The 23,281-nt window shown below is 38.3% G+C and overlaps 1 protein-coding gene and 1 long non-coding RNA gene across 3 annotated transcripts in view; one reads left to right on the top strand and one right to left on the bottom strand.

Moving 5' to 3' along the window:
- The first annotated feature begins 6,068 nt into the window (after positions 1–6,068).
- Positions 6,069–14,736, top strand: LOC131579628 (uncharacterized). The gene is made up of 6 exons (XR_009277745.1): positions 6,069–6,355; positions 8,548–8,677; positions 10,836–11,057; positions 12,128–12,289; positions 12,819–12,976; positions 13,088–14,736. It is a non-coding gene; the product is annotated as an uncharacterized LOC131579628 (long non-coding RNA).
- A 325-nt stretch (positions 14,737–15,061) lies between these two features.
- The window catches only part of CALCRL (calcitonin receptor like receptor), a 63,505-nt gene continuing 55,285 nt past the window's right edge, over positions 15,062–23,281 (bottom strand). For both annotated transcript variants that reach the window (XM_058839845.1, XM_058839846.1), the window contains exon 13: positions 15,062–18,901. In XM_058839845.1, the coding sequence (XP_058695828.1) occupies positions 18,680–18,901 (222 nt within the window). In that variant the 3' untranslated portion in view covers positions 15,062–18,679. The remainder of the gene's footprint in view (positions 18,902–23,281) is intronic.

The raw sequence follows: 23,281 nt of genomic DNA, 5'->3' as shown, positions 1-23,281 counted from the left end.
GTTGGACAGTTTTGAATTTACAAAAACACAAGTATCATATTGTTCCTGGAAACAATCTTGAAGCCTTGCAAATTTCTTCTTCAACAAAAAGGCAAAGTTTGCACAAAAAAACCCAAACTTTTGACTAAGAGAAATGAGTCCCAAAGTTAAATTGCAATATTTGGGAAGCGCATATTTTTAATATTCCAATTCTGCTGCGAAAGCAAGTGGTGAAATTGGAATTTAGAAACTGTTTTTTTCCACAGCATTCCTGGCTTCCCTTTTTCTTTACAGCTGATTCCAGTTGGTTTAGTATTTCACATCATGCATATTTCTAAATGAATTCTGAAGAAAGACTTGGGAATTGTCAGATGATGGAAGATCAGTCTTGATCACACAAAATGACATTTCCCTCTTTAAGTAGGACAGCAAATAAAAATTCACCTTGACTTTTGTTCAGTTAGACCTATGGCTAGGGAAAAATTCACCTAAAGCAATTGGTCTTTAAAAATACATGATGAAATTGCTAAAAAGTCCATCTAGCAAACCCTACTGCTTTTTGTCAACAAATGGGCTGAGAGCTTTATATGGCACACAAAGTCCTGTTTTTTCTGTGGGATAACTTGGTGAGTTTCCCACAGTCACTAAGAGCCCATGAATGTTCAGTAGGTTCATCCACAAGGTTCCAGCAGAGATGGTTTTCAAAGGATACTCAAGAGTTATGTGAACATTCTTGGTCATTCTTAGACAGAAACAGTTCATGCTTATTTTGGGTCTCGTGACATATTGAGCTCTAAATATATATAGAATCAAATCCTTTGGAATCCACATGTAAATATAAGAGAGTTAATGTAAAGCACTAACTCTGGCCTTTCACATTTCAGCTGGGAAGATCCACTGATCAGTACCTCTGATCCAAACCTTTTAAACTTTTTAAAGACACTTTCCTGAACATTCCAAGGCAACCTATTTTTGCACTGACATTCTTCCAAAGAAGTTATTTTAGCGTGTTTCATATCCTGGTGTTAATACTAGAAACATACTGTGTTTATTTCTATATAAATATACATATATATATATAATAGTGATATCTATAAATACTATAATACTATAAATAAACTGTGATAATTTCTTCCACAAATGATGTTTCCATTAACTGTGAAAGAAATGTGTACTTTATGCTCTTGTACATCCTTGTGCTCTTGCACATCCATCACGAAATCCAATTGCTGAGTGTTGAGCATCCTGAGAAGAGTCTTTTCTCACTCTCCAGCTGCAGTATCTCCCCATCAGTCAGACAGCATCCTCCTCCTTTCCTTCTAACCTCTCAAATTGCCCTGCTTCTCAGTGTATTTGGCTACACACCTACAGGCTTTTCCCCAAGGGCAAGAGATCAGCTAATTACTATTAGCTTGACTAGGGTAACAAAACCGGTTATATTATTATCAGGTAGAATTTTTCAGATTTAGTATTAAATCTAAATTTGAGTAAAAAAACCTTAATTTGTTTGGGTTTTTTTTTGTGTTTGTTTGTTTTTTATTTTCTTTATTTTCTTTTTTTTCTTTTATTTATTTTTTTTTTTTTAAAGGGGGTGGTGTTTGGGGGAAGTTTGTTTTCTGTTAAAAGTGTAAACCCTTCCTCTCCAGATTGCTCCAGCAGTTAGTCCTGATCCTTTATGCAGTTTCAAGCATTGCAGAATAAAACCAAATAATTATATTAAATAATCTACTTATTTAAGCATCAGTTATCACTCTTAAGGTGGAGTTTTGTGTGAGAGTTCAGTCTGGGTGAAAAAAGATCGAACAATGAAAAGCACATCATCTCTTACTGCAGCCAAATATTTGTAAACTGAAGTTGCTGAGAGCGTGGTAACAGTCATCTTGCAAACAGATGGGACAGTCCTGTGTTGTGAACTTTTGCCCTGGGAAGAAAGAGGGTAAAGGAAAGAGGAGAAAGTACAAGAAATGCTAAGTAATTATTGCTAATTGCACAGTATTACCCTGCAATTATCATTTTGCTCAGGCATATGCATATAATATTCATCTAAATAGTCTCAGAGCAATTCAGATACAACATGTAGGTGCAATTTTGAAAATTGCCACTGGACGTTTGTATCATTTTTGGGTTGGTTCCTTTTTCTTAGTCACAGTACACAGTGTGACAGAGTGGTCACTAAACTATTAATGATCTCATAGATCAAATTGCATTCTATAAACAGAAATTTACACCCTGTACTTTCAACTGAATGGAAAAATAATTTAAAATTTGCCATAAAAGGTCTGTATTTTCTATATATTAAACTCTACTTTGAAGTCTTACTAAATTCATAGGGTTTGTGAAGGTGTCTTGAAGTGGACTAAACTTCAGATGAGAAGGTAATGTATTTAAGGGTAATCACTTTTCTGTGCAGTGATGTTAAGTGCTCATCTACTTCAACACATAAATTTGGTTACAAAATATTTTAAGTTTTCATGGTTTAGAATTCCTTGTGCCCCTTGGCTGCTATCAATGTAGGATGTTGGTTTTCATTGATAGAATTTTTTATATCCTGTTTCATAACTGGCAATATCCCACCATTTCATACACAGTGAAATCACTAACACTTCCACATGTGGTTAGGAAGGAAACACTTTCTACAGAGGATTGTACATGAAATCTGTTGGTCGGTTTGTTCATTCCCTTATGTTCTCTGTAATATGTTTTATTACTTTGAAGCATCCCAACAGGGTCATCCTCTCTCTAAAACTCCACTGATACCATTCCCCCAACCGTTACAAACTGGCCACAGGCCTTCACCATAACCTCTGAGACACGGCCAGTACAAGTCAGCTGGGCATGAGCTGAAATTAGTGCTAAAGGCAGGGATACTGCTGCATTCAAAGCCTCCTGCTTCCAGTACAATCCTGGTCAGGTCCAGGATACAGACCATGAAGAAGCTGGAAACAGCCTTTCCATCTTTCAAAGTAATCACCAAAAGTGCTGTTTTAAGATAAGGCTTAACTAACTTGACTTTGGATACTGCTGCCTCTTTCATAGTTCAGTTTCCAGTTTGATATCAGGTTCACTATACCAAATAGTATTAATATTTTAGCTTTTGAAAGAGTTTTATGCCTAAAATGTTTTATGTTAGTGAAACCAGCTCCTTCATGGAACATCTGTTTTTTAGATCAGGAAAACACTTGTTTAGTGGGGAATATTTTGTATAAAAACTGTTGAGTCATAATCATTTAGGGGCTTCAGTGACCAGTGATCCCTAGCTGTTTTCACTGCAGCCTGGTCACTGTGCCTGATGCCATGGAGAGGCCCCTCTCATGTTTTTATTTTCATTAACTAAGCCCTACATTTACATTGTGAAGATTTCCAACATTGCAGGTTGTAACAAGAATGAAATATGTTGAGTACAAACACGCTACTGTACTGTCTCAAGCACACGCTTCTGTTGCAGCCCCTCCATGGAGCATTCTGCTCATGTGGATACCCTCTTCAAGAACTTCATGATGATGTCTGGTCACTTGTTCAATAACAGGAAGTTTAAAGAAGTTTAATTTGTGTACCCAGGCTCAGACTTTGTGCCAAAGTGACTCAGGTAGGCCATTATGTCTGTTTTCAGCAGGAGAGGGCCAAGAGGATGGTAAAGGAGGTTTGTTAAAGAACACTTGTAAATCTCATTACTTCAACTCCAGAATTCATGAATTTCAGTAGCACAGAAGTTGTTAATTTAAGGGTGCTCCCAATAAAGGATTAATAACTTTTAAGCATTAGATTAATTATCAGTCCTAATTGCGTAGCTAAGAACTCTAATAGGCAGAAACAGAACATTTTCTAGTCAGCAGAACTTCTGAGAAAGTTTTCAAGCTTGTTGCTCTAAATTAAATGAGCATTTTTAAAACGCAACAAAATGTTCTGAATTAAGGTCATAACACTGAAAAAGTAAGTTACCAGAAAAAAGAGAAAAGAAAGCTACTTTCTTTGGCTTGGTTTCTTATAGCAGACAAAGCATTGATTACAAAGGGTCATTGACATGATGGCAGAACATGAAAGAACTGCATTGAGGATTGGAGCTACTTTCAATAACACAGCTGAAATGACTTTAATAGAACTTTCAGAAAAGCTTTTAGAGATATTTGGAATTTGCATGTTCTCTTGAGTTAAGGTACCTAAAAAAATTCTGCAAATATATTCAGTGCTACTTAGCCTTATAATCTATAGATAGCATAACACAGAAATCTTTAATTTCCATGGGAATAATCTTACACTTATTTCATTGTGAGTTGCAAACTTTTTTTGAAAGTTTGTTTTTTTGGGCTTTTCTTATGTGTGCATGTGGTTTAAAAGATATTTTATGAAAATACAGTGTAAAAGCTGTTCATGTGAGCACTTGATTTTGGGAAAGAAAATAAAAACAAAGGTTGAGGTTGAAGATAGTGTTAAGATCTTTGACAGTGGTTTCTTGTAAATGGATTTACCTTTTTGAATGCAGAAATATGAATGCTACAAAAAATCATAATGGTTTTATTGGGCTGGTACACATTGTTTTGAAGTAAATAACATAGGTTATCTTAGTATAATGCTGCACCAGTTGTGGCTGGCCATGACTGGGTAATTCAAGCTCTAACATTCATTTTAACCAATTAGTTTGGCTGCTTATCAGGAAGTGACTTCAGTAAAGAAGCACAGTAATTCAATTATCAAGCACTCCTTTTCTTGCCTTTCCAAGAAAATGCATATGAACTCAATGTAAAAAAAAAAACATTTATTTGCAGCTTCTTGTCTTTGATAACTCATTTTGTTACACTCAGCATGATTCATCCCAGATTACTTATCTGACATGGAGGGTGGGAGGAGGAGAAGGAAAAATTCTAAAACCACCTAAAATATATCTGCCTTGTAGGCAGTGATATTTCCAGGAGAAATAGCTCAGTTATTTGTTTGGAGAAAATTCCTCCAGGCCCTGGGCCTTGGACCCTTTGTTCCTGATCACCTTGAGACAAGCAATTAGAAAATCTCCAGTTTGGGAACTAGATGGCCCCCAGGGGAGCTCCTGCTCCTTGTGAAAAACTGAATTTGGATTGCTGAAATTGTAATGTGCCCTCTGAGTATTATTGTTAATACGTTTTAAGAAACTGAAATAATGGATTAATAATTAACTGAATTAATGGATTAATAAAGGATTGGAGAGTGCTCAGAGCATTTCACAGTCACCAGTCAAAGTTCACACTCTCTTGCTCTCAGTGAGAAGGAAAAAATTATTATAAGACTAAATTCACTACATTGCATGACAGGCAACAGAATTATCACTCCTAAGAGAAAACCTAGCTTTGGAGAAAACTTCAAATGCCTATGAGTAATTTTTTGACTCTCTTTATTTCACACATATAAATTCACAAAATATAACTATCCATACTTTGGGTTGGAAAAGACCAGTGCAAATTTGGCTGTATTTTTATTACAAAGACAAGACAACTTCACTCTGCTTTGAGTGTTATGCATGGCTTCATGCAACTACCTGATGGAAGCTCACCATATATATTGTGGAAGTTGGAAAGAACTTCTTATTTTTTGATGTCAACTTATAGTAGAGGGACTCTCTAGTGCTTTTTGTGGCTAAGAATACATAATCTCTCCAATGTGCTTTTCATGAGTGCTCAGCAATGGACCAGCAAGATCTGTGAAGTAGCCATGCTGCAGGTAACGTGAAGAAAGCTGTAAGCTGAGCCTAGAATTCCTGTGTCCACAGCTGGGTGTTTGTCATTCTGGGGAGGAATACAGAGAAATGAGAATGGGCACCTAGCTGTAGCAGGGAACAAATTAATCCAAAGGACTGTGTTGTATAAACAGACTCAAAATAATTAAGTAAGTAAGAAAGGGAATATTTTCACTTCTTTAAAAATATGATTTGAAAGATGCTAGGTCAGATATCTTTCCAACAGTTGGTGTTTTTGTGTATTAATTTAATGAAACAGGCAGAATACCAGCTTGTGGCCTTTTGGACTCTCTCTTGCAGCAGGCTACGATTTGCCAACTTCTCTCCACTTCAGATACATTTGCCCTTTGTCCAAGTGCAGGGATTTATTTAGGAACCTAAAAGAGGAAACAGAACCTCGCAGAGGCTCAGGGCAACATTGGAAAGAAGCAGGAATGTCAGCCCATAGCCAGAGGATAATGTAATTGGCAATACTGAACATAAGGGTCCTGGGGAAGAGGTGAGCACACGGATTTCTGTTGGGGCCCAGCGAGCGTCCCGCTGGCTCAGCTGCCGGCGAGTATCGATTCCCTTGGAAGGGAGCCCTCGGAGACCTTCTGCCCAGGGGAGCTGCATGAATCAGCAATGTGCCACTGCTGCTCTGCGAGGGATGAGAGCTGCGCCGAGCTCCTGGTGAGCAGCCTGAGCGGTTTTGTTACTGGGACAACAGGGGTAAACTTCAGCTGTGTGGAGACCTTTCCAGGGAGAATACTGGCACAGCCCAGCTGTGAGCAAAACTGGACTTGTGCAGCTTGTGCATCACAGACACCAACAAATCTTAGCACTGTTGTGATCAGATGAAGAAAAATATTTGTAATCTAATTGGGTTGGGCTGGGGAAAAGAAAGTCTGGACAGGCCACAGTGCTTGAAACTGTCTGAAAAGAAAAAAAAAAAAAATTTGCAAAAATTATCTTGGCAGATTCTTCTCATTTCCAAGAGTAGACAGATGAGTGTTTTAGATATAAAGCATGACTCACAAATTGAATATAAACCTGGAATGTTTTAAGGATTTGAATGTACTGGCTAAAAGGACAAAGCCCAAAGCATCCCTTTGCTTTGAGCGACATCGGACAACATAAAAAGCCCCTACAACTTTCTTATTTTGCCCCAAATATGAAAGCCATATTCATGAATTTTTTAAGAATCCAGGATTATTGTTCAAGGTAAGAAGATACAAAATAACATTAACGATATTAAGGCAGTGTGCCGTTATCACTTGAAGGATATTTAAACTGAGAGAGGGCAAGTTTAGATTGGATATTAGGAAAGAATCCTAATTTCTTCTGTGCCGTGTGGGTGGTGAGGCACAGGAACAGGTTACCCAGAGCAGATCCATCCCTGTGGGCAGTTCAGGAGCCACTCTTCAGCGTGACTCAACACTGCTGCTCCCACAGCTGAAAGGGCCATTGGAAGGGAGTCCAGGGAGCAGCTCAGGCAGACTCTGAAGCTGAAGGAGGCAGCTGGAGTTTGTGTTTACAGCAGATCTCAGTGCTAGATCAAGCTGTGCTGTTCATGTGGGAGACTACGCTGCAAGGCAGAGATCTAAAAACTGGGATCTGCACCAGTAATTGGTGATGGGAGTAGATTTAATCCGCTGTGTTTGAAATGATGGTATGTGTGGACAACAGGAAAATGTTAGGGGTGCATAAACCCAAGGCATATTGGTCTAAATATGACCAAAGATAAAGTAATATGATAAAAGACCAGAGAGAAAATAATATGATAAATGTTAGCATTTCAGAATTTTGCTTTTCATATTCTATATTTTTAATGTATAAAATATTTTGATTTTCTGCTCTGTATTTTATCATAGCATTTTAAAAATAATCAACTTTTTCCCTACAAAATAATTTTTTAATGAATCACTTCAACTTGTTCTAAAAGTAACCAAATATTTCCTTCGCTATTTCCCTAATACAGGGAAACTACAATTCAGAAAATAACTTTAAAATAAAGTAGCTGATTCATTTTCTTAGAGCAGAGTTTAGTTACTGTATTTCATAGAGGAAATGGAGTTTGAGCTGTAAAATTTGTTTTATTGCCAATGTCTGTGCTTTTGTGCATTTGTAAAATACACATTCACCCACACACAGATTTCGAGTGACAGCCTTCTTGAAGGCTTATAAGCTTTCTGTAGCACTTTTTTTTTTCATTCTTTTTTTTAAGCAACGAAGATATCTTCTCTTTCTGTACCTAGAAAAATTATATTTGTGACTCTTTGCTGAATGGTGGGCTATACCAGATATATATATATACCAGATATGGCAAGTGGACAAAACCAGTATTTTTTTACAACAAAATTATTAAACAAGGACCTAGTACTAAAAGATGCTGATTTACAGATTCAAAATATGCCCTGGACTGCTGGAGAGCTCTGGTTTACTTCTCCATTTGCTACTGATGGGACAATTGTGCTTGGACATCTGCCAGAGTAGATATTCCAGAAAAAATACTCCATGGTTGAAAATATTTTCTTGCAACATAAATAAAGCAATTTAAGTAAAAACTCCACAAACCTGTTTTTATTCTGGAGAGGAATAGTGTTCACAATGGGAGTTCTGGAATAGCTAGTCTGGAATAGTTATTGTGGTAAACTGCCAGCGTATGAAGGGGGCACTTACTGATGGGTACTGCAACAGATTTAATAAAACCCTCCAAAACATTAAAAATTATATTTGTTGAAAAGGACATCTCAGAACAGAACCAAGATAGACTCAGAGGAGGCAAATTAGCTAAATATTTAAACAATAAAAAGTCAGAATATGTCTGGCCCTGTTCAAATTCACAGGAGAGGTGCAGGTCTAAAGGAGCTTTTCTCTTGCAGATGTTCCTATGTGGCTTACAGGAAAGAAGAGAATAATCCAGCGTCAGGCAGTGTCAGCTAAAAAAAGAATCCCTGAAGAAGTTTACTTCCAGGATGGCTGGGTGGTCAGAGATGTTCACTGAACTGACAGGTAAAAATGGCTCTTGTCATGACTGTTCATGTCTGGGAGCTCAGACCCTGCCCGTGGCTCTCTGAGCTCTGGCAGGGCAGATGCACCTCTCCAAGGCTGGGTAGGTCTGGGGCTCGCAGCTCCTTGGGAGTGTGCAGCCTTCAGAGGCTCTCACACTCATCTGCAGATGAATTAACTTTGAGCCTCAAAGCAGAGTGCAATGATTTTAATGACACATAGTTGGAGAGGCTAAAATATTGTAATTTCCTATCACATGACCATGCTGAGTATTTACAGATGAGGAAGGGAGCTTGCAAAAATATAGTGACAAGTTCAAAGCAAAGGGGGAGAAGTAAAGTTTTTCTGAATTTTCTGTCATCACTAAAACGAGAACATTTTGCTCTCACCCTGTGTTTGTTAGTGAGAGGATCTCCTCTATTTTTAAACACTTATTTACACTTCACATGAGGAAAAGTCTGTTGTGCCTTTCGCTGCATTCAAAAGAACATACTAGATCATGTTTCATGTATCTTTAGTATGGCCCTTGAGATGCATTGTTTGAAAAATGGAGTATGAAAATGGTTTTACAGAAATACCTGCCAGTCTCTTTTAAATTTAAATATCTATTTTATGCAAGGAAGTGTAATTTTTGGACCTGTAATTATCAAGCCAGTGCATTATCTGCACTGGTCAAAATCACACTGGGTCTAGAAAAGGAGATTCGCTGCAGTACCCTGATGATGATGGCAATGAAGCAGCAGCGATAAAACCCCTCTAATCTTAGCAACCCATTTTTGCAGGTACCCCTCTGTTCTTTCCCATTGTGCCCTGAAGTCAGACATGCATACAGTGATTTCAGTACATCACATCCTTCAGTTCATTGTGGGCCTTGAAACCTAACACAAAAGACCAGGAAAAGGTAATAATTTCAGTGTTCGATTTCTGAGGGCACCATTAACATGATTTTTTTTCATTGTGTCTTTTAACGTACTTCAGAGCCTATTTTCTCCCTTTGTGGTAACTCACATTCTCCAGTAGATGCCAATTATTTGTGACTTGAAGAAAATGTTGATTCTCTACGTGTACCTTGCTAAATACACAGCATGTCCATCAGAATGCACAGCTACCTTGCCCTTGATTAGAGGACACACCCTGTAAAAGAAACGTACAGGACTTCAACAAAGATAGCACAAAGCCCATATAGGAGAGTTAGAATGAGCACAGAGCCAGCTGGTCAAATGCAAAATGAGTTGGAATCTGTGGTCTCCTTGTGGTTGTTAAGAAGCTGGTGAATGGAACATGCCAGAAAGGTGCTCCACGGGCAGACTGCATGGATGCTGCTGGTTTATGAATATGGTAACAATGCTAGTTCAAGGACTAGGTGAAAGCAAGCAGGGAAAACTTGCTTTTTAGGTTTTATTTATTTAATGGTGCCCACCCACCTGTATTTAACCCAAACTCACACTAGTCCTCTACAACTTAGTTATGGTTCAGAAGAAACCACTACTAGGCTAATCATTCTACAGGTTTTTGCTTTCAGATGCAACCAAGGAAGACATTATTAAGAAAGAAAGAATTTTCAACCTTTAAAAAGCTCATGCTCACTTCAATACTTTTAGGATGGTCTGGACATCTTATCCAAACTGCTTCCCTTAAGTCTATGGGAACTTTCCTATCTAGCCTAGGCAAAGGAGATGGTATTTAGTTCTACAGTAAATACCTTTGACAGCAAGTATTACTTTAACAGAAATAAGAATGATTTCTTTGTCTTGGCAAATAGATGGATGTGCAGTTTTTCTTTATTCTAAAGTACAATTATTTTGCAAGGACAGAACAGCGACTGTCCACATCAGTATAAGCATAGTTTTTATTCACTTTCTCTTCAAATTTTTTTTTTTTTTTTTTTGGTAGCGCTGCTCTATAAGCTTTACATGCTAATGTTGTCTCTGGTCATAATCACAGAATGTTCTAAGCTGGAAGGGACCCACAAGGACCATTGGGTCCAACTCCAAAGGGAATGGTCTGTTCAGAGACTGAACCCATGACCTTGGTGTTATTTGCTCGCAGTGTGCTCCTACTGTCTCTGTATGTTTAGTAATTCTATGCTTTATTTATTTTATGCTTCTGCTGGATTGGGAATAGGATGAATTCTTAGATTTATCTGGTTTTCTGTTTGTAGCCACCACTGCATGCAGAACTGATGGGGATTCCTGCTCCCATCACTTGTTTCAGCAGCACTAAAAGGCATAAACAAGGAGTGACTGAGGGGAAAGTCAAGCGATTCCACAGCTCAGCAGGGAGAGTCCAGCCAGAAGCGAGCTCTGTGCATTTTTCCTTGCAGGAAGGAGCAATGCCAGTTATTCCCCAGTGCCAGAACAACTTTGCCTAGGAAATGAGTGAGGTAAAAACTCTCTGAAGCTGCACTTCCTTCATCCCTGTGCCATGAAACTCAGGGAGTGCTGGTGATTGCCCTCCTGTGCTGCTCCTGGCACAGCTGGGAAAAGATGCCAGGCTGGAGCAGTATTACCTCCAGTTTCCAAGACCTTTGGAGAGAACTGGTGTAAAGGAAAGCATCTTGTAGAACATAGATAGATAACTGCTGGGGCCTGGCCTTTGGTGAATACTGAGACATGGGAGGAAGATTTTATTGAAAATAATAAAAAATCATGCCAGTGCTGGAGAAATACTGTGATCTGAGGTGGTGGGACAGACAGTAAGGTGTGAAATTCAAAATATTTTGCTGAAACTTAAAGTATATTTTACCACTTTGAGTGCTTGTACTTCTAAAAAAACCTCAGTTTACATGGCTTAAAGATAAAAATCTTTTTGCATTATATAATGAAAATGTAAGTAGTGCTGTTGTTGTCTGCAACAAAAACATTTATGAAGTTTTGCTATAGCATATTTCTATTTTTGCTTTCAATGTTTTTTTCTTTTCTGTGAAAGCTTCTTGATTGAACCTTCTTCTCTAATAATTTTTTTACACATGATTTACAGATCATTCTAATTAGCTTTTTAATTACAGCTAGAGAAGGCTATTTAGAACACTCCTGACTGTTAGAAATGAGTCCATGTGGGAAAAAATAAGAGGTAATTAGTTTTAAATGAAAAATAGCTACTGTCATTTCCCTGACAAAGGAAAGGGAAACAATTTCTACACTTGATAGCAAATACAGAATTGGATTGGAAAGGACTGTTCAGAGTCCATGCCTTGAAATCATCTGAAATTTAACTAGTTTTACACCAGGTATTTGCTATGATGATTTTGAAGGCATTGGTATTCTGTCTAAATTCTTAGCAAGTCCATTGCATCATCTGGATAAAGAGCATCCCAGTTGTGTTAAATGGAGATGCTTTTTGTAAGAGTTGGGGACACTGCACTGTGCTATAACCCATGGAATAGTAACAAATTTTAGGAATCTTCAAGTCATCTCAGACCAAGAGCTCTTGCCATGAATTTGGTTCTTGCAGATTCTGAAGTACCTCTGGTGTCTGAATGCCTACAGGCTCTGAGAACAAACCCTGGAGTAGGGAAACCCTTACTGTAATCATCTTCCCAAACTCCGACAGAAGGAGCTGGTGCTCAAGGACAACTCCCGGAGTCCATGTGGCATCACAGGATGGGAGTTCCCTGTGAGTAACTCAAGTTGGGTATGGACACTGCTCTGGGGAATACATGGCTGCAGATGCCTCCAGGAAACCCAGCCAAATGCACTTTGGAGCTCTCTACTAAGTGCACTAAATTTGGCTCCTATATAGGCTAACCTGTTCGAGGTTAGCTAAGGAAAATGTGGTTAAGTATTTGGGTTCCTAGCTCTTCTCTACTGTTTCAGGTCTACAACCAGGGGAGAATAAGGGACAAAGTCATTATAATTTCTCTAAGTCTATAAATATGCGGTTTGAAAGATAGCAACACTCTGATTTGAAAACTTTTTATAGCACATTTAAAAAAAAGAAAAATAGGCACAAACCAGTGTATTCTACTTTTTGTCCCCTTTGCTCTAATTCCCTCATATCTAGAAATGTTTTTTTATCATCACATTTATTGTGTTAACTCCCTATTAATAATTATTTCTGTTTAGTGCAATCTACTTTTTGTAGCATCTAAATATTGTTGTTCCCTAATTCAGTATTTTGTTTTCTTAAATATTTATATGCAAAGCTACTGGAGATGCCACAATAGGGAACAGCTGCCTATGGACTTTACTGTGTCAGACACCACCATTTCACAGTGATCCCTGTCCAATGCATGGAGAACCATTGGAAGGAATTCCTCTGCTACAGGCAAACATTTGTCACCTTTCATTTGCAAATATCAAGGTAAGGAATTAAACAAATACATGAATGCTTGTTTTCAAGCCTGTTTTCTCCTTTGATAATTTGTGCATGGCTTATGATTATGTATTTGCTGTACAACGTTGGAATTCCCAGCTGGACTCTGCCCACTGGCTCCAAACCAGTTCTCTGCATCAAAGGGTTTGCTCCTGGCTCCTTCACAGGGAAGAACTCAGTTTAGATTGCCTGCATCCACCAAAAGAACTTGGATTCACCAGACAGCACCAGGGACCCCAGAACCTCTGGGCACTTCTTCCTTTGTGGCAATTTTTCATTTTGATACTGATTGTGAAATCTGAATTTCCAGAAAAGCTTGTTCATCTTACGTCAGGAATTAACAAATGTGTGTAAGCTCTTTTCAGAAACCAGGCTTTGATTTTTTGGTATTTGTATTTTGTTAAATTCACATAAAACAATGCATTAAGCTTAAAAGGAATTATCAATAGTCAAATGATATTTTCCTTTCATCGGGGTTTTCATTGAGAGTGGTGGATCTTGTTGAGGGGAAGAAAACTTTCAATGGACATTAAAAGTAGTAGTTGAAAATATCTTTAAAATTTAGGGAAAGGTGATAAAACTGAATTTAATTTAAAAGACTCTTGTATGTCATTTGCCTCAAATGAAGATTGAACTCCATGTGGATGAACTGGAATTGTTCATTTAGGGAGTATGGTTTAAAAGATGTTAAAGAGCTGTGGCTGTAGGGTGATGATAGATACTTGCAATTATACAGAGGGGTCTGTCACCTCTGCACTTGCAGTCAGACTCACTTTGGAATGGATTTTGTCTGGTTCAAACTGAATTTTGTATTTTCTTGTCACACAGATGTTTAGAGTCAGATAATTCTCAAAAGCTAAAACTTTGGTTTAAAACTTTGACTTCAGTGGTGGCTGCCATGACAAGAATGTGCAAGATACACTATTGGAGTGATTGGAATTCTTCCAAAGGCATTAATCTCTGTATCTTGCAGAGAGTGAAATGGGATTCTGTGTCAATATTGATGGATATTGGTAAGTTTGTTTCAATTCCTGTGAGGCTACTTGTGCTATAAGAACATTTCCCCTTTTAAGATTATGCAGAAGTGTAAGGATCACTGTTTAGTCTGAGGAGGGTAGGATGCTGTGTTTCATTCTGCTGTTTAATTGCTCTTGGGCACCTATACTGCATCTGTAAATGCTACTGTAGCCATCATTTGTGTTCCTTTTCTACTGCTGGGCATGAGTTACAATAAAATGTTGTAAGGAGCAGCTTTTGAATTTGGGGGATTTGGTTTGCTTCTTCTCTATGGTTACTTGTATAACAGTAAAGAATAATTGTTAAATGGAACAGATTTAACTCTGAACATACAGAGAATCAGTAAGTGGGAGTATTGGTAGAGAACTGAAGGAACAGATATAACTTAGTGTGAGCAGAGTCCATAACAATTCCCACTGCCTGACATCTGGTGCTAGGAACTGAAGATCAAAAACACCTACCTGGAATTACAGGCTCTTTCTTAGAAGTCATGAAGACAGGCAGGAGATTGTGCATTTTTTGGATGGATATTAGCACACTTTAAACAGGAGTAACAGGCAGGCAGTAGTATTAACACCCAATATTTAAGATCCCCTGGTGTGCTTAAATATTGCTTGGGTTTTTGAGCTCATAATAAGCTCATCATAAGCTTTGCTTATCTACCTCCACCTTGACTGATGGGATGAAGAAGACAGATACACTCAATTTAGTCTCTACTCTGCTGTTAGTTCCTGATGAAACAGACATTTTGGCTTAATGTAAGTAAATATTAATAACTTTTTATTAAAAGGTGGATTCAGAAGACAAGAAATAGGAATATGAAACTTTCAGGTAAATAATTTTATGTCATGTATTATCTGTACAAATTTCCTCCAGAAACTGACCATTCAAGTATTTAATATAAGTATTGAAAACCACTTAAAATCAGAATAATTGTTATTAACACTATGTAATTGCTTTCTCCCTGGGTTAATATTTAACTAGCACAGAGTTTTAAGACATCTGTGAAAGCCAATTTAGATCAGCTTTGTTATATTACAGCACAAGAGATATGAATAAATGGAGTAATATTTTATTGATCAGAAACTTCTCTCAGCAATTAAAATGCATGATTCATATGAACAAGGTGAAAATGAACAACCAAAAAAATAACTTCACATTTTTTCCATTTTGTTCTTAGTGTATGCAATAAATACAATGCCATAGCTTCTATTAATCTTATTTACAAAGTACAATAAATGAATGTTACCTGGTTGCCAGCCCAAATGTTTCTTGACATCAATAAGGAGTACATGTTGCAGCATTTCTACAGCCAAATACTCTTGTAGATCACCACCATGAAAAACTGCATAACATAAATGTCAACATTAAACAACCAACTGAGGGACCCTGCAATGCAGCTATTTATTAATTGAAGACAGTAGCATTAAAAATAGACATCTTCTCTCACTGAATCATAACATGCTGGTGTTACAGATAACAAATATAAGACAACTATTGCTGTAGCCCCTGTAGATTGATACAATAAATCCTCAATTAAAAAAAATGTAACAGCAAATAATAACAGGTAATAAACAAATAATAATGTGCATGTTCAAAGGAATCTCACAGCCCCACCAAAAGAGTTTACCTCCATCCCAGAGAATACAGCTATGGACTACAACATTCTCTAAAGTAGAAAAGAGCCATGAGAAATCAGCATAAGGATTTGATTTTAACTTACAGTGGCAGAAAAACATTTTAAGAAGCAGACCCTTCTCTTAGCTATGTAGAAACTGAAAAAAGGTGAGGTAGGAAGACAAAATAAGGAATTGGTATTTTCCAATGCAAATTAGAAAACAGATTATCTATCCTCAGCAGGAGAGGGGAAATATAGCTCTGCTATACCACGTGACTCTTCAGAGCCAGAAAGACTTTCTTGCACATCCAGCTGGATGTGTCTCTTTTCAAAAGTGAAGATGGGGGTGTGTCTGCCTAGAAGGAAGCTGTGATTGTCCACCTAGAAGTAGGATAATTTCTGTATAAAAACAAGTTTCTCTCCTAAATTATCGTTAAGAGTTTCTCTAATAGAGGACAGAGAGCAATTAGAAGTATGTATTGAAGTATGACAAAATCCATAGTCTGTTAAATTTGAACTGCCTTTCAGAAAATGAAGCTTAATTAAAATCTAATACTGTATCGCACTCTAAACCAACATCTATGTGTTAATTGCAACAACAATCCACCAGGTACCATGAAATAATTGTCTAATAATATGCCATAAAGGGCTTACAGCATGTCAAAATGGACACCTGTCTGGGCTTTGAGTCTCAGTGGTACCTGCAGACTCTGCAAAGGGAACTCAAGACAGATTTATACCAGCTGATGATCTGGTCCCACAAATGGAAAGCTGCTACGCTGGAGCAGGGATTTTCTGCACCACTGGTATCTTCAGAACATTGCACAGATTTTCAGTAACACTACAAAGATCAGCAAGCAGAGTTGTAACCTCTAGTCACGTTGTAGCAGACATTATTCTTTCACTCTTAAAATTTAAGAGACTGTGACATCTGATTGCCATTTCTCAGAGTGCAGTGTACTCCACACTACACAATCCAAGAGATTCTTCAGATCATTCCCATCCACTGACCAGACAGCCCTGCAGAAGAGAAGTCTTTATTTGTGTATCCTAGCTGGGATTCTATATTGTGAAACTAAATCATTAATAAAACACTTTCTATATTCAAACTCCAGACACAAGAACTGTAAAAAAAAACTAAAGAAAGGTGCAAGTGGCATGAACTTGCCACATTCCTCCTAATGTTTTCTAAGTACAAAGCATTTAATGCCTTATGAACTCACAAAGTAATAAACACTGAAAATTACCTAGACACTAAAGAAGTGTAGAGAAAAGCTACTGACAAAAATGTTTGAATGTCAAAGTCAAGGTATTTTGTATACAATAATGTTGTATGCAAAAATATTTCAAACTGGTCTCAGAAAGAACTGTCTTCCAATTTTTTGACTGGACTACATAAATGAGAAATATGTTCATTAGCCAAACAGTCTGTCACAGTTCCAGCATCAACTTTTCTTCTGCCTGATTTTGTTTTTTCCCCTCTTGAAGTAGACTTATCTGCAAATGCAATGTATACAATTTTTTCTTACATTTTTAATTTTCAGTGAACTCACCTTGTTTCATGCCCTCATTCTTGAGCATTTTTGTCATTCCACTTAACAAAACTACTATTTCTTTAAAGCACAAAGATTTAACAAAAATATAAATTTCTATAAAGACACATTTTCTCAAGACCTTCCTGACAACTTCATAGTTTTCAGTGAGACCTTTATGCACCAGCAGAACCAAAGAAATGTATAAAGTACTGTTCTTAACCAATTCAATGAGACAGAGATTCAGAATCAACCAATCCAAAATAATGCTGAAATTCTCAATCCATGAAGTTTTGAACCTTTATAATACAAACTTAATACTGGATTTTCCAAATAATGAGAATCACTAACATTAGTTTGCTTGATTAGTCTGAGTCTCATATACTGGCTTTAAAGGTAGTATATCATGTGCACTGTGTTCAGTCTTGCACGCTCATCTCAGACAACAAAAACAGCCACAAAATGAAGCAAAACTTTGCCCCAAGAATGAAGGAATAAGTTATGAAGCATATGGCCAGGGAAAAAAGGTAAAAGTAAAATCAGAACAATGCTACAATGAATTCTGTACATGATCTTCTCCAGTTGAGTAAATTCCTTAAGCACACAGTGAAGTTCCACCAGCTGCAGTTACTACGAGTGTCTGGAGGGACTTACAGTGACTCAGGTTACTCCTCTGCTCTCTGACAGGGAGGCCTCATCAGTCTTGTCTTTGTTAAATCCAGAAGAAACTTCCATACAATTCAGGAGAAGGAGACACTTCTGAATATCCTGAAATAGCTGAAATAAAATTGCTCAAATCTTGGTGCAAGATATTACACTGCAGTACAGAAGTACATCAAGGCTCACATTGAAGTGGTGTCTCTGTGCTTGGTGTAAAACAGTGGGAAGAAAATGAACTGGCCAAACCAAAGTAAAACATCAATCTCTTTAAACAAAACAGCAGTATCTGTCTTTGAATCTGTTACCACAGATTACCTGTCAGGCTTTTTTGAAAGACAAAAAAATGAATGCCAAAAAAAGAACCTGGAAAACTTCTTATTATTGCACCTATTTAAACCATTTTGCTTTGTTCTATTTCAGGTTGAATTAAGACAACAGAGTAGGGTATTTACACTCAAAGATTCCATAGGCAAAGGAAGTGGCTTCAACACAGCACAGTCTTACACAAACTTCCAAGAAAATAAGAAATCCTTCATTGATTCCCTTTGTACAAATATTTGCCAACTTTGTCTACACAGTAGAAACTGAAGAGGCAAAGTTTGTATCCTTATATAAATGCACATACATATATAGATATATATGTACAGAAGTCCATACTGTATAGATACACAGAAACACAAACATACATATGCATATGTGTGTGTAGCTACACACACAAACACACACATATATGTATGAGAAGCGTGTTGGTTTAGTTTGCATCATTCAGGAGAATAACATATCCCAAGGTAGGTAAGATCTTCTGGCCATGAGGTCACTGAATCAGCCGTGGATTGCCGCGGGCACGGGTCCCAGGGCAGCTCCTCAGCCGTAGAGCTTCTCAGTCTTTAGTGCCACGCTGTCCATGTCGTGGTAGCCCTTGCCATTGAGGTGCTCGCTGGCGCAGTCGTGGCTGTAGCCGTAGCCCTGCACGTCGCTGATGGTGGACACGGTGTAGGAGGCCGTGCGCATGGCGTCCGAGTGGCTGAAGCTGTGCTCAAACTGGATCTTGTACTGGTTCCAGTGCCTTCTCAGGACAGCCTGCACCTGCGCCCCAGACAAAGCAAAACGTGTGTAAACCACTGCGGGACAGCTCAGGGGCTTCCTTCTCTGCTGCGTGAAGGACACGGAAATGGTGTCTCAGCAGCAGCAATCCTGGACAAGGATGCCTACCCCACGGGCCATAGCACTTGAGATGTTCAGAATTATTCACCACTTAGGTAAGTGCTATTTTTCAGCAAATTTGGTGTGAAGTAATGGCATTTTACAATTGTAGTGTACTAGCAGCTCAGAAAAAGCACATGTTACCGGAGGAACAGCAGCCATACAATTTTCTGCCTCCTCCCCTGTGAACTGCACTCCAGCATAGACAAATGAGAAACAGTTGAAAAAGGTAATTTCTGTTCATCCTTATTTTCAAAAGGCCACATCTTCAGCAGCTGTAAATTCATTTACTCTCAACACACCATAATTTACATTTACTATGATTTTGGCACAAGCTGGTCTTCCCCAATTTCTGACCATACCTTCAACACAATTTCCTAAACTCCACATGTCTACCAGAGTTAAAAACAAAGCTGATAAAATAGCTGAAGGCCCCATTGGGTTAAATGCCTCCACTGAAAGGATGTGATGTTTGTCATGGCTTTCCTCCCCTCCAATATGGTTAAACACCTGTGCAGAATGGAGTGTTGCATTAATGAAATTCACATGGAATTAGTCTTTCAGGAAAGATTCCAAGTGGGGAATGCTAACAATGGTAATAGCTCCTGTTGTTGCTTTTCCAAACATTTTTCTATGTTAAAGAAACTGCCTATGGGTCATGAATATTTAATTTCCTTTTCAGCCAAACTTTGTACCAAAAGCAGTCCTAACTGCTAACCAGTGAACAGTGACTGCCCCAGTTAAATGTTTACATTGTGGGTAAATATTTTTAGGATTTTCTATATGTCTTCAGGGCTCATGTTTGCTTTCCATTTCCCTCACACAATGGCTCCTTTTGTCTAATTTTACTCTGGCTTTAATCATGAAAAACAAAAACAAAAACAAAGAAAGGGATGTAGTTTTTAGACTTCCTGCAGTCTGGTATCAGAAACCTCTGTTTAAAGGAGACCTTCATATTTCTCAAATCCTTTACAAGGAAATGCCAGAGCATAAGGAAAGAAGTATCAACCAATTAACATAACAAATTAGCATTTTAGGGCAAAGGAAGTGCTCTCTCACTGTTCATAAAAACTTTCTAATCCACTTTAAACATCTAAACACAAATCTCAAAACACTGAGAAATCAATAATCATAATTATCATAATTTTGAGTTTCAGGTCTTAATGCTTTTCATACATATCAAAATTCTGTATTTCTTCAGAGTCTAAAGGCAGAGTTCTTGTTTAAGCATGGGAAGTTTTTGATTAATTAATGTGTGCATTGCATAGAAACTTAGAATAGAGCCAACACAGTGCCTTAAGTCTTTGCAGAGGTTGAATCCATCTCCTGTAATCTATCATTAAGCCAAGACATGAAGCATATTCAAAATTCCAGCTTTTCCAAGAGGGAAGCTTGGAATTTGGCATCAATCTGGTTCATCACTAAGCTAAGTTCAATTCGTTCTCCTGAAGACACACATGCAAAAAATTACACATTGAGCAATTTTCTCTTTAGACAAGACAGGCTGGAGGTGAGGAAAATGCAGCAATTGGAACTAAACGGCTTAACAAGGTCAAAGAAGTCTCTTGGCAGAGCTGGGAGATAAACTAGGCTTGCCAAATGACACACTCCAGTCCTCTCCCACACTTCTCCTGGTTCTCAGGAACAATTGTCTATCTTATTTTTGCTTGTTTAAAACATTTGTTAACCAGTTCCAAAGGATACCCAAAGGATTCCATAGCTCCTAAGAGCCACCAGCACCCCTGCAAGACAAATGTCTTGGAGCTACTGCCAGGGGAAAGCAGTCCAGCTGCTCCATGCCAGGGACAGAGCTATAAAAAGGGTTTCCTGTACAGGCTAACAGCATTTCCTCCCTGCCTGCCCCAGTGCCCATCACGCTCTCTCCATACATTTCTAGTTAGTCATGTATATTCCTGGCATTCTTCCTAAAGCCTCTCCTACTGCTGAATCAGGACTGCACCTCTGTCCTGCTGTGTGTCTGTTCTTGTAGGGTCTTACATCCTTTCATCTATTGTGAAATGTCTTTCAGTCTTCTCTAACCTTCCAATCATTTATAGAAGATGGGAAAAATCAATTATGCTCTGTTTAACAATATGTGTCTGCCCACAAAGTGAAAATATAACTTTTACCACTTTCTCCTCAGCTTTGAGCAGTAGCATGGAGCTGTAAATTCAGCTCAGGAGGGAGAGAACTTTGTAACTTTGTTACAAGAAAGGATATTAAGAAAAGCATTGAATGAAAAACATTGTGATAATATAATTGTGCTTCTCAGTCCTTAACAGAAATGCTGGTTCCAGCTGGAAGAGTCTTTCTTTCATTCTTTCTTTCTCACCTTATAACTTAATAATGGCTGGCTTTGATGAGTTTGCAGGAAGAACTCCTTCCAGTCAGCCCTTTAACACTGGTAGCTTAATGCTGAGTATCAGACAAGTTAAAGAGCTCAGTAGCCAACCAGGAGAAAAAAAAACCCAAACCAAACCACAACACAGCCTTATCTATCTTATCTGTTGTACAACAGCTTGTACAACCTTGCAAACCTGAGACTATGATCTTCATGGCAGCATTTCTGTAGGGCAGAGAAATGGAAGAAAAAAGCAAACAAACCCCACAAGGCTTACACAGATCATGTAAGCATGTAATGATCTGTAAGATCATTACAGCACCTGTTATTAAAATTTCAACAGGAATTATCCCTACTGATTTATCAGAGATCTCTGACAAACTTCTCCTATGGCCACAGCCTGTATGACCCCAAAAGCCAAGCTAGGCCATCTGAAGCTGGAAAACATGATGTGTTGAGAGCATCTCACTCTGTGGGCTGCTGGCCCATGAGCAGAATGTGAGTGTCCTTGGGGAAGGGCTGCCACAGAAGATCCAAGCTGAAGGGCTTGCACATCCATCCTGTCTGGAGGAGGTTTGTGACCAACAGCTGCAGTGCCTGTAAGAACTGGATTTGACAGGCCATCCCTGGCTGCTCTGCTCAGCAAACTGGACATGTTCCTTGGCTACAGTCAGCAGCACATACCAGCTATTTTTCTTACATTTCTTAATTTCTCTTCACTGAAGTTCTATCCTAGAAGATCAATTTTGTTCACTTTTTGGTCAGAAGTGTCTTGCTTGAACAGGATTTGGTGCCTGATATTTGGTGCAAAATACACTAGAATGTACAGTAACAGCTGGGAAAGGCTAAGACTTAGAAAATTGTGCTTTTTAGCATTTTAAAATTGCTAATATCCCACAGGGAATCTCTGCCCCACTGTCACTCCAAGTGTCAATTCCAACATCAGCATCACCTTTAAAACACAGACTGAGTGCAGCCAAGTGCTGCCACCAGTCCCTGGTGCTGCTCCTTCTGTAATCTCTCAGGAGGTATTGCTGTGAAGGGGATGAGGAGCAGCCCCTGTGCAGCCCAGCTACGCTGCAGCTGCAGGGTCTGTTCAGGCCCTGCTCAGACTATAGGGGAGCAGATGAGTGCCTGCAGCCCCACTTGCCGGGGCTGGAACCTTTCAGGGGACAAAGGAAACCCATTTTTTATGTGCTGACATTTTTCCCTACCTACTTTCTCAAAACCCTTGGATTTCCTCACTTATACAGTTGTTTATAAAGCATTAAGTCCCTTCTTGAACAAGGTGTACTGAAAATAATTTTTAAAAAAAGCAAATAGTGGTCACTGAAGCACTGAACCCAAAAGTGGTTTAAAAGACACAAATTTCCACTCTTTAGAGAGCAAATACAGACATGTATGTTTAACTAAGTCAAGGTCTGTGGTCTAAAAATTGAATTCCTAAATTAATAAATGTTAAAATACCTAAGTCCTGCTTTAAACATTATTCTGCCTGTAGATATTCCAGCAGTGATTCACTTATTAGTATTTGTAGGAGTTGTGGAAGAGCTCATCTTTTACCACTGATGAGCCCATGGTGAATTTAGGACATGACTCAGGTTTGGTTTTTCTTACGCAGCAAAAGAGGATATGTTAAAAAATATGAGCTTGTAACAATGAAATATGATCAGACACAGGAATAGATTTCAAAATCAATCATAATTTAAAATTAAAAACAGCCTTGGAAGAGGCAAAGGATGAAGACAGAACTGAGCAGCAGACAATGTTGTTTCATAAAAACTGCAGAAATTTTGAGGTTTTCCACCCCTCCTCCCTGATTTTACACTGGAGCTGAACAAACTGATTTTTTCCAAATACCTGTTTTTAGAAGGCATTCTGAACTATACTATGGCATTCTGAAGCCATCCTGAGCTTTCTGC

Source organism: Poecile atricapillus, chromosome 5 (genome assembly GCF_030490865.1).
Source record: "Poecile atricapillus isolate bPoeAtr1 chromosome 5, bPoeAtr1.hap1, whole genome shotgun sequence".
NCBI classification, from domain to species: Eukaryota; Metazoa; Chordata; class Aves; order Passeriformes; family Paridae; genus Poecile; species Poecile atricapillus.
This window is presented reverse-complemented; position numbering and strand designations above follow the sequence as displayed.